Source organism: Polyodon spathula, chromosome 22 (assembly GCF_017654505.1).
Source record: "Polyodon spathula isolate WHYD16114869_AA chromosome 22, ASM1765450v1, whole genome shotgun sequence".
In the NCBI taxonomy this organism is placed as follows: domain Eukaryota; kingdom Metazoa; phylum Chordata; class Actinopteri; order Acipenseriformes; family Polyodontidae; genus Polyodon; species Polyodon spathula.
The window spans coordinates 28514798-28526929 of NC_054555.1; the positions used below are offsets into that span (position 1 = coordinate 28514798).

Sequence of the window (12132 nt, forward strand, 5' to 3'; positions counted from 1 at the left end):
TTTATATATATATATATATATATATATATATATATATATATATATATATATATATATATATATATATATATATGCCTTTTTTTTCAAAATACATATGATAAAGTTAAAAATGGTTGCTTGTACCTAAGCATTAGTTAACTAAAATTTAATGTAGCTTTAGCAGGTCATTATGGTAATGTATCTTATTCATTGATTAATTGGATGATTGTCAACGTCACATAACATATCACTGTGAAATGAGGATATCATCCCGAGCCAATCAGAGGCTTGAAAAAGGCAGGTATGTGTGTTGATGTCAGAAGCGCGGGAACGCGCCCTGACTAGGAGGTGGGGCCGTCGGGATCGCGCTTTGGCCGACAAGGTTTTTGATCACTGTTCCCAGCTAGCTGCTGCATGATGTGCCCAAAGTGATCGGTAACAATGGGGTTCGGGGACCCCGGCGCATCGGGGAGGACAAACATTAGAAATCATCGCAGGGACAGAGCCCGCCAGGGCGGGTAAAGCGAGGACCAAACATCTCCACCTAATTGCAGTAGTCTGGGAATCTTGGGATAGCGACTGTCAATTTTTAAGCAAGGTACCTAGGAAAAATAGACACACCGGTCGGGTGAGCTGTTGGAATCTGTGCAAGGCAGTGCAAAGATTTACGCTGATTCTGGATCAGAGCGCTGTAAAACCGCCTGGATAGGGGTGGGTGCTCCGAGATATTCCATGCAGCAGAACACGGATAATATCAGATTTGCGCTGTAATAAACAGAGACACCTATAGAAGCAGTAAGTAGGGTACTTGTTTTTTTCTTTCCGCGGTGCGGCGATGTCAACGTTCTGCCTGGACTTCACATCGTCCCCGGCAGGAACTTCAGCACCATCAGAGCTGGACAGCGACTGCATGGAGCACACCTCAGACCACAACATGAAACCCCCTCCGGGCACCGGGGGCTTTCTACAGGATCTCAACGGGCGATCGCTCCTCTACCCCGTCCCGGGAGGCCTGGGGCTAGCGCTGGAAGAAGAGCTGGCCATGCTTGCCGGGGAGCAGGATGACGGTGGAGATATGGCTGGGTTGGAAGCTCCTATCAACGGGCAGGACCCCGACTTGCTGTCGCTAATTAGGCATAAGGAAAAGGACTTGGTGTTGGCTGCTAGACTAGGGAAGGCTCTGCTTGAACGGAATCAGGATCTGACTCGGCAATATGAGAACATGCACAAAGATCTGACCGAACAGTTAGAGGTACGGCTTAATCGCGGCTTTATCTTCTACATGCACACGTGTGTTGATTGCTCCCTGGCTTGTGAGGCAGGGCAATGCACAGTACACGAGACCACATCGTATTATTACAGCAAAGAATAATAAATACACTGGTGTAAATGTACATAGAGTTTGTACACTCGATCGTGGTATGCTGAAAAACGATCTGGCGAGCTGTGTTTCATTAATTAGACCTCGGGTGCCTATCTAGGCTAACGTATGCAAATTGTGTAGAATTTTTTCTTTTGTTTTTAACTAGCATTTATGGCAAATTGATTTAAGTGAGTGTAGCTAGGATGGAGTGGTGATAATAAGGTAAGCATTCGCGTTATTTGCCGGGATCAGAAAACGCTAGTCACCCCAGTGGTTAATATAGTACACTGACACGCTTAACCGATGCACCCTTATCTTGTGTTGAAGGATATTGCGTAGGATTATTACCCCTTCTGTTATGTAAACCAAATCAACAGTACACTGCAATGAAAGGCACATCCACAGTAGTTCCTGGATGTAGGTGAAACGGTATTACTGAAACTGCCAAATGTTATTTTAGTTGGAAAGGCTTCAGTTTACAGTGACGGAGTGGCCTGACGCTGTCGAGTTCTCTTGGATTTCCAGTGCCCTGCTATACTGCTAACTAAAGCGAGTTCCTCGCTGCTGTTGGGTGTCTGGAGACGGTGTGTTTGGCTTTAGATCTATTGGGAACTAGACCGGATAATCAGGGGTTAGAGGGAAACAGAAACAAAACCTGGATTTCCAGAGATACTCTATCAAGTGAGCTAGGGAGCGCCACTGTCCGATCACATATTTCCTATGGTGTGGGTGCATACACTTGTAGTCAAAAGTTTACACACCCCAGTGGAAATTTATAATGTCTAGAAATTTCCTAGATGAGGAAAAAAAGTTACAAGAAATAGATATATTTCAGCATTTTATTTTATTATTTTATTTTTTGCAAAACTCCAGAAATGCTAATTAAATTAACATGAACGATTAGAATATTAACATTAACACTTCTAGAATATTAATACATCATTTGTTAAGGCAGTGGGTATCTTTCTGTGTGTGTGTGTGTGTGTGTGTGTGTGTGTGTGTTATATATAATATAGCTTTTGTATATGTGTGTGTGTATGTTGAATAATACCCCTAAAGCAGTGTTAAAAAGGACTAGGAACCTTTAAACTCATGATTTAAGCCCGCTTGAGTTAACTTTGGGCAGTAATATGATTAGGTTACTGGCAGTTGTTCTTAGTCAGTAATTGGTTTGATTGATCTTGGATTTGGGGGGGATTCTACAGACTGACATTTCTGATATATGAATTCTGAATGATCCTTCATGTTATCTAAAGACAGACAGAGCGCCTCTTCTTGAGCTCCTTCACACACACAGCACTGCTTCACTTTCAAATCCCAAAGTAGAATACAATGCTTTAGTTTTTTATACAGACCATGCATGTGATAACCACAGGGTGAACAACAACAGCAACTTACATTTATATATAGCGCCTTTCAACACTAACAAATAAACCACAATACACTTTCAAGACTTAAAGAATGGAAAATAGCTTATATTTCAAATATAATGCATCAAACAGCTTTACAATGGCCACATAATAGAACAAACAATTCATATACAGTGAGATAAAGATGCAGACCTAATTGTTCATTTGTGAATGATGGAATGTTTCTCCCAATAATGCAGGAGCACAAATAAACCATAGAAGCACAACAGCGCAAAACCGAACTGTAACGATTTTAAGCGCTCACTTCCTGCACCCACACGGGTTCCTGTGCAATGCGTGGAGGGTGTTGCTGGCAGCAGAAGAAGTGTGGCAGATTATTTGATCCCAGTCATAATGGTACCATTACTCAGGGAAACCTGTCAGCAAGCCGTCTGCCCTTCATGTTGCACAACTAGGAATGACAGCAAGCTCAAGGCGTGCATCACTTTGTCTGCCAGTGCATTTCACGAGCTAGTCATGCTCCCCGCAAAGCCAGGAGACGGAAAGAAGCAGAGTGCGAGCTTGCACATTAGCCAGCTCAATTCAGTGGCTGTCTTCTTCTGCCATGCCTTGATTTGCACATGCTGCTGCACGCAGTCCAGGATGCAGATCCTGCTGCTAATTGGGTGCTTTTCAAACTCCCCAGAGATATATACTGAGCAGACCATCGCATGACATTTAGCCTGGCGTGGTACAGTTTGAGTAAGCATGTTGTCTTCAATTTTGAAAGAACAGTGTCATATCAGTTTAATGTCCCTGTAGACTGAGAAGAGGCTGATGAATTTTTTAAGCCCAGCGTTGAGGAGAATGTTTCTCCAGCCCACAAACAGCACTCAGAGACATGCTTTTCTGCACTGGTTTAGATTGTCCTCAGTTGTTCTGAGTTTAAGTTTTACACCTATGCTTGCTCCCCAAACTGCAGCAAGCCTTTTTTCATGCGTCTTATTTTCTGTAATCATTTTCTTTATCAAGTCTTAAATAATTTAAAGAGTTTAGCTAAAATTGTTACAAATCAAAATACAAAATACAAAGGTCATGAATAGGTATGAGCCAAAGAACTAAAAAAAAAAAAAAAAAAAAAAAAACAGTCCAGTGGAATAAATTAGTCTCGTTTACAATTGTGACCCTTGTATTGCAGAGTTCTACCCAGCATGTTACATGTGCAGTATACTAAACACTATTGTTGATCTAGGGAAAAAAACACACTCAAGGAGGGGCTTGCAGCATTAACACAGACGTGACTGTGACGTGAATTCTCATGTTGCATCTTGTTGTTTTAAAGGCACTGTATGAATCTGCATTGTATCATATGCTTTGTAATTAAAAGAATTGCAGTCCATACACTCCACAGTATTGCAGATATTGACTCTCACTGCAGACCCCAGAGCACAAATCAGCATGTAAGTCAATGCTGGCTATTGGCTGCCTCTAGCTCCTTTCCTTGCTGATTGTCCTCCATAGATGGTAACCTTTGACCCAGAACACTGATTATGGCATGAAAAAAAAACATCATGTCCTGAATATGCCCTTAATATTGCGTCCCTCTCTCTCTCTCTCTCCCCTGCTCCCCCTCTCCTCCTCCTCCCCTCTCCTCCTCTTCTCTCACCTACACCCATCTCCTCTTCCCCCTCTCCCCTTCTCTCCCTTTCTCTCACCTCCCCTCCTTTTTTCTCCTCTCTCTCCTCCTCCCCTCCCCTCCCTTTCTCTCTCCCCTGCTGCCCTCTCCCCTCTCTCCTTTCCCCTGCCCAGCTCTTGGAGCAGGAGAAGCATGAACTGCGGCGGCGCTGTGAGAGCCGGGAAGGGGAGTGGGAGGGTCGCGTGGCCGAGCTGGAGGGGGACGTGCAGCAGCTGCAGGAGGAGCTGGAGCAGCACCAGGCCCAGCTGAGAGAGGTAGAGAGAGAGAAGAGCCACGTTGTCAAGGAGCTCTCCGAACAGAACCAGCGGCTCCTGGAGCAGCTCAGCCGGGTGAGTCCCGGCAACACTGCCCCCAAAGATACACCCCTGCAGCACTGTCACCCCATCCTAGACACCCCCTTCCAGGAGCTGGGGCTCCAGGTACTGCTCGGGACCAGTTTGTACACTGTTGCTTTAGCTGATGGTTTGAATATTCCTATTGGTAACAGCGCACTTGAAGAGCTAGTGCAGGAGGCTTGGTGAGTACAGAGCACTGCCTGCAACAACATCCGAATGGGGCTCATTGAAAGGCTGAGTGCTGATACTGGCAGAGCTCTTGAAGGCTCTTCCTGTGAAGTGCATGGGAACACTGTGTTTGCTGTGCTGGGAGGGATTATCGGGAGGCACAAGGGTCAGATGGGTCCTAGCACCTGTTGTTGCCATGGAGACCGCACCAGCTGAATCTGCCTCAGCAAGTGAGCTGAGTCACAGCAGCACAGTGCAGGTGGGATGTGATCAGATCATTCTGTTAGGATGCGCTGAAACCTGCAACGTCAGGCTCCGCTTATTGAATTGAAGGAGCAAAAGATTTCACTGAGAATGTTAGAACCTTCTGTCAGGAATCATCTGTTTATAATTGACTGGGATCAGCTGTTCCATTTGCAGTATGAAGTGTACTGCAGTATACAAGGGAAAGCACACAGAAGCGTGGTATACCATGCAATATACAAGGGAAAGAACACAGAAGCGTGGTATACCATGCAATATACAAGGGAAAGCACACAGAAGCGTGGTATACCATGCAATATACAAGGGAAAGAACACAGAAGCGTGGTATACCATGCAATATACAAGGGAAAGAACACAGAAGCGTGGTATACCATGCAATATACAAGGGAAAGCACACAGTAGTGTGGTATACCATGCAATATACAAGGGAAAGCACACAGAAGCGTGGTATACCATGCAATATACAAGGGAAAGCACACAGTAGTGTGGTATACCATGGCGAATAACAGGAAATGCATAGCACAATACGATAGAACACAAGATTACAAAAAGAACCAAATCAAATAAATAAAAACAATTATATTTGTAAGTCTTTAACCTTGACTTAAAAAGATTAATTTCTAATGGAAAACAGCACTGAGTTGCATCTGTCAGACCCCACCCTCTGCTCCTCTGAGGCAGTCTGTGGTATATCACAGTGAGTGGGAGGGCAGCATTGCTATAAATGTTATTGAAACGCTGATAAAGGTTCTGTTTGTGAGGATATACAGAGCAAACCAGAAACGCTGTAAAGTGAAACCTGAAAACATTCCCTGGAGGGGCCGGTGCAGGGATCATGCAAATCTGTCTTGAGTGCAGAGAGAATCACACACTGCTAAAAACTGCTGGGTCACTGCCACTCAAACTTACTGTGCCAAGCATAGTGTTCAGAGTTATTTCTGTTGTCCTGTGGTCCAAATCAGTGTGCAACTGAACCCTTTACAATAAAAGTGTATGATAATAGTGGTATTAAAGACGAGTCCTATAAGACTCCTGAAGATTTAAGCACACTTTTCATTTTAAAAAGGGATATATTTTTTAATAAAAACACTACACCCTTTGCTAAAACGCAAACCAAGCTGTCTCGTATACTCTAACAATACTTTAATGTTAAACTGTTACCCTGTGAAACTTCCAGTTTACTGACGATCAGACACTGTGCAAAGTCACAGGTGCTTTATTTTTCACTGATGCTCAAACGCTGTGCAAAGTTGCAGATGCTTTATTTTTCACTGATGCTCAAACGCTGTGCAAAGTCACAGGTGCTTTATTTTTCACCGATGCTCAAACGCTGTGCAAAGTTGCAGATGCTTTATTTTTCACTGATGCTCAAACGCTGTGCAAAGTCACAGATGCTTTATTTTTTAGTGATGCTCAAATGCTGTGCGAAGTCACAGATGCTTTCTTTTTTTGAGCTGTGTAATATTGCTTCTCTTTCAAGCCCATGTCATTTTGATCAGCTTGCTCTTGGGCGCAGATTTGCCTCTAGATTTTCCCACTTTCAATACTGCACGGCTGCAGGGTTTACATACAGACTTGTCAGCGAGTCATTTGAATTCAAGCTGTGATCTTACCTGAGGTGGGTTTTTATTGAAGTAACAATTGCCTCATTTACTTATTTTTTTAAACCGTATAAACCGCTCCTAATTGTATAATGAAATACAACATGTGGGCGCTGCTATCTTCCTCAGGACAAGTTAGAAAAAAGGGAAATCATTTTATTGAAGTAAATGAATAAATATTGCAGTTGTGCATCGGCTGAATTAATATGGTCCATCCCATTTCAATCCACTCACAAGACGTGTTGTTATCGATGCCCGTGGGGTCACGGCCAGGCTAGCGTAGTTGTGCTTTATCACATTTAAAGCTCTATCAGTTGCAGGGAGAGTGATGGCAAGCAGATTTATCTGCCATGCCTGGCACAGCATCTTTCAGAAGGGTGTGTGGGAATGGGCGGCCAGTGTAATGGTTTCAATAACTCACAGTGTTGCAGATCATACAGCATTTACAAGCCTACTTCAATTACCAAAACCAAAGCCGAGCTTTGAACAGACCAGTACCTGAGCCTGAGTGCTTAGTCCCTGCTACTCCTGCTATTGAGTCTCGAGAGCCTTGCCTTTCCACTGGGTGCTGCATGGCAGGTGTGGGGGAATCCTGAACACATGGCCTCATTTACAGCACAGATTTATGACTCAGCTGAGGGCATCTCAAGGGACTGCAGCTTAAGTTTCAGCCTCAACCATTATCTAATGACTCTGTATCACAATAATACTGTAAATACCGTACAGAGAACTCGCAGCATCTCAGACAGAATACAGGGCTATGCAGCCAGTGCTGCTTTGTCAGCTATACCAGGAGATGGGCTCTTTTTATACGATTGGAGTTGAAATGAAATGAGTGAATATAATTAGTTCATAACCCCAGGGACGGGACATAGTGCACACTTTTACATATATCTACAGTAAGCTCTTATTCAAATGGTTTAGCACAAGATCTGGAAGCACCTGTCCATCTGTATGTCAAAAGAGCCAACGTCCCAATACTTTTGTATGTTTAACGTACCTTTGTCAAGGGAAAGTGTGTTTGGAAACAAACAGTGGAGTATATTACATTATATGTATATATATATATATATATATATATATATATATATATATATATATATATATATATATATATATATATATATTGCTTTCTTTAATGTTATTACTCTTGTCTCCAATGAAAGCCTCCAAAGCATGACCTTGAAGTCAGACAGCAGCGAGTGCGGGCAGCAGAGCCTCCCGCAATGCATTCTGAAAAAGGATTAGCACTAATCCCTTGTAAGATGCTTTGGGGACACAGAGGTTAAAGGAAGGCGGCATATTCTCATCCTGGACATGAAAACAGGCAATCAGTGTGACAGGCTTTTTATTAAAGAGGCAGGAACAGTAGGGGGTGAACAGTGCCGGACCAGTGCACAGGGCAGCACAGCGAGCAGGCATTCCCATCCACTGCGCTGGAAATCGCTTCTGCCCTGCCGCTGTCACTTCTCCACAAGGTAAACATTTTGGGAGGCAATAGGATTCTATCTAGTTGTGCACAAATCTGTAGCAGCAGGTTCCTGGGAATGAACTGTAAGCAGTCCCTTCAGTGCATTGTGTGCAATCTCATCAAGGCCAAGCGAGCAAACAACAGCGACAGAGCACAGATTGGGTATCCTATTAAGGAACTCCTGACCCAGGCACAGGCTGCGTTGCACAGGTTTTAAACTGTTGTACTTTGTAGAGCGGCTGGAATCTGACGCTGCAAAAATGCACATGTGGAAATTGATTTAAAGAGCACAGCAACGCCAAATGGTGAACTGGTGTGCCCTTCAAAGAATGTTATTTTCCAACACTTCATTATCATTGGCCTCCCTATTTTCTCCAGTTGGACAAAATCCTTTTGAATGAACCACCTCAGAGAACACGCTGTTGGAACGGGCTGCTGCCAACAAGCTTGCTGAGGCTATGAAATCAGACAGAAAGGGGACCCGCGGAGATCTGAGTTTGTCTCTCTGCGTGATCTCTAACGCAGGATGAGAGCTCCCCGAAATCTCGCTCAGATAGTGTCCTGAGGCGGGAGCTGACAACATGACATCTTATCCAGGTAGCTGACCTTTAGATAAGTTACCATTACCAGCACAGCTTAGCCTGGACGGGGGTGTAGTGTAATCTGCTGAATGGCGTGCTTGAACCATGCCCTAGATGAGCCTCTCCTGGTGTTTCTATATGTCTTCTCATATCTCATTGGGTATGTTAAGCTGTAAATTAATCAGGCAGTGAATCCTCTCTACATGCATTTACAGCAGCATCATTTATTTTTTAAACTGGCTCTAGGCTGGTGTCACTGGTTGCTAGGAGACAAGCTATATTACACTGGGTCTGTCCAGTAATGTTGCCATGGATACAAGTTTGACATTCTAGCCCAGCTGGTGCTGGTTTGTGCTGGGAAAAGGCCCTGGAAACTGCTGGAAACTGTTTGAGACAGGTACTGTCTGCCACTCATTCCCTCAGTGGTTAGTCTTCAGCCTCACTGCCTATCATTGCGTTCCCCGTTTGGAACCATTGTGTATTAACGGTGATAGCTGGGTCATTGGCCATGCTCAGTGTTCGGGGGGGGGGGCTGGTTAGCTGCTATTAGTTCAGAAGGGTGTGTAGGTATTAGCTCAGTGCTAAAGCTGATTGCCCTAGTCAGAAGCACTGTTAATTAGGAGAATCCCAGTGTAGTCCGAGCAGAGGGTCATGTGTGCTCTTCCCCTGCCTGTCTGCAGTGCACAGCGGGATGCTGTCGCTCTCTGCTCGGGGGGGAGGGGCGGGTTTCTAGGAAGCCATGTCTTCAAAGTGTTTACTCCTGTCTTCACAAAATTCCGAGTCTTTTGAAAAGATAAAATTCCAAGTTAAGGTAAAAGAACTCAGAAACAAACAACTTGTGAAACAGATTCCAGAGAGAGAGAGAGAGAGAGAGAGAGAGAGAGAGAGAGAGAGAGAGAGATTTCACTTTGGTTTGAGACTTATGGGAATTATTGCAGTAGTGCTGAAGAGGCTTGAACTATTTCACTTTGGTTTGATAAATTAACAAGTGTTTTTTTTTTCTCCTTTTAATAAAATAGGAGTTAGTTAAAGACTGGAGTTTACACTTTGAATAAAAGCCTCTTAGGTGGACTAAGTGCAGCTATTCATTTACTAATTGAACTCCTGTATTGGAAATGTAAACACTGACTCACTCGCTCACAGTACACTCAGTGATACACTGAATCAGCGTGTTGTTTTGTTTGTGAAGATCTTGCACACACTGACTCACTCACTCACAGTACACTCAGTGATACACTGAATCAGCGTGTTGTTTTGTTTGTGAAGATCTTGCACACACTGACTCACTCGCTCACAGTACACTCAGTGATACACTGAATCAGCGTGTTGTTTTGTTTGTGAAGATCTTGCACACACTGACTCACTCGCTCACAGTACACTCAGTGATACACTGAATCAGCGTGTTGTTTTGTTTGTGAAGATCTTGCACACACTGACTCACTCGCTCACAGTACACTCAGTGATACACTGAATCAGCGTGTTGTTTTGTTTGTGAAGATCTTGCACACACTGACTCACTCGCTCACAGTACACTCAGTGATACACTGAATCAGCGTGTTGTTTTGTTTGTGAAGATCTTGCACACACTGACTCACTCACTCACAGTACACTCAGTGATACACTGAATCAGCGTGTTGTTTTGTTTGTGAAGATCTTGCACACACTGACTCACTCGCTCACAGTACACTCAGTGATACACTGAATCAGCGTGTTGTTTTGTTTGTGAAGATCTTGCACACACTGACTCACTCGCTCACAGTACACTCAGTGATACACTGAATCAGCGTGTTGTTTTGTTTGTGAAGATCTTGCACACACTGACTCACTCGCTCACAGTACACTCAGTGATACACTGAATCAGCGTGTTGTTTTGTTTGTGAAGATCTTGCACACACTGACTCACTCGCTCACAGTACACTCAGTGATACACTGAATCAGCGTGTTGTTTTGTTTGTGAAGATCTTGCACACACTGACTCACTCGCTCACAGTACACTCAGTGATACACTGAATCAGCGTGTTGTTTTGTTTGTGAAGATCTTGCACACACTGACTCACTCGCTCACAGTACACTCAGTGATACACTGAATCAGCGTGTTGTTTTGTTTGTGAAGATCTTGCACACACTGACTCACTCGCTCACAGTACACTCAGTGATACACTGAATCAGCGTGTTGTTTTGTTTGTGAAGATCTTGCACACACTGACTCACTCGCTCACAGTACACTCAGTGATACACTGAATCAGCGTGTTGTTTTGTTTGTGAAGATCTTGCATGGTAAGTTGCTAAAATCGTTGTGTGCAGCATCTGCGGTACTTCCTGTAAAATACAGGTGTCATGGACAGCAATGTAGGTTCCATGTTTATTTTAGTCTTTTTATTACAATTTTTTTAGATCTTGTGTCTAGTTTTTTAAAGGAGGAAATAAAATCGTTTTGATCATCCAGGTTCTAACCCTAACCCTAACCCCTATACTTATTATTATTTCGTTCAACCACCACAAACATTTTAACACATTCAATTGCCAGTCTAAACATTTGCTCAAAGTATCTTTTAAGATGTAGGCGTCCAAACTAATCCAATTCCCTCTCTCATCACCGGCAACCGGCATGTGACCCTCAATGTGATTGGTCTTGAAGCGCTGTCAGCTCACTCAGAACCCACCCCTCTTGCACATGAACCAGGCTGCTGTAATGCACAGCTGTCTAATGCTCTCTGCTCCATCACTCACAGCGACACTGCTCCCACTGCTGAGAGGTACAGGGTTACCACCTTACAAAGGGGTTCAGACTCTAAGAGCCAGCGGGTTCTCATCAGCACCCAGTAATAAACGCTCCAAAGCAACATTTCATTTCAGGGACTTGCGAGTAATCTTAAGTTGTTCTATTATTTGTTTGTTTGTTTGTTGCAGTCACTGCACTTTGCCTCTGTCCATTTTCGGTTTAAAAAATCTTATTGAAAGTACCCTTGACTGCGCCTGGCCTGCCTGAATTTAGTGTGTGCTGAAGCTCTGTCTTTAACATCAGCGTGGAGCAGGAAGGAAATGCCCACCTCGTTGGTGCTGGAGCATGCAGTGTTCCTGCTCAGCTCCACGATACCCAAGCTGTGCGCAAGCTGGACTCTGGGTTTAGCACACTTGTAATCAAAGCCAGCAGAATCATCTCGGCTGCAAGGCTGTCGCGGGGAACAAATCAAGTGTGCATTACTCAGCAACAAGCAGCACCCCTCTCGGCACCCGCCAGCGATCAAACACAGATCTGAACATCTTGCATTGTCGTGGTACGCTGGTCCTAGTAAACCCACAGCAACTGAATGCATCATGTGGT

General features: G+C 44.0%; 1 protein-coding gene across 1 annotated transcript in view; it reads left to right on the forward strand.

The window, feature by feature from the left end:
- Positions 1–350: 350 nt before the first annotated feature.
- LOC121297110 (BICD family-like cargo adapter 1) overlaps positions 351–12132 on the forward strand; it is a 28013-nt gene continuing 16231 nt past the window's right edge. Inside the window, exons 1-2 of the mRNA XM_041223150.1 lie at positions 351–1231; positions 4501–4716. Of these exons, the coding sequence (XP_041079084.1) occupies positions 815–1231; positions 4501–4716 (633 nt within the window). The 5' untranslated portion in view covers positions 351–814. The remainder of the gene's footprint in view (positions 1232–4500; positions 4717–12132) is intronic.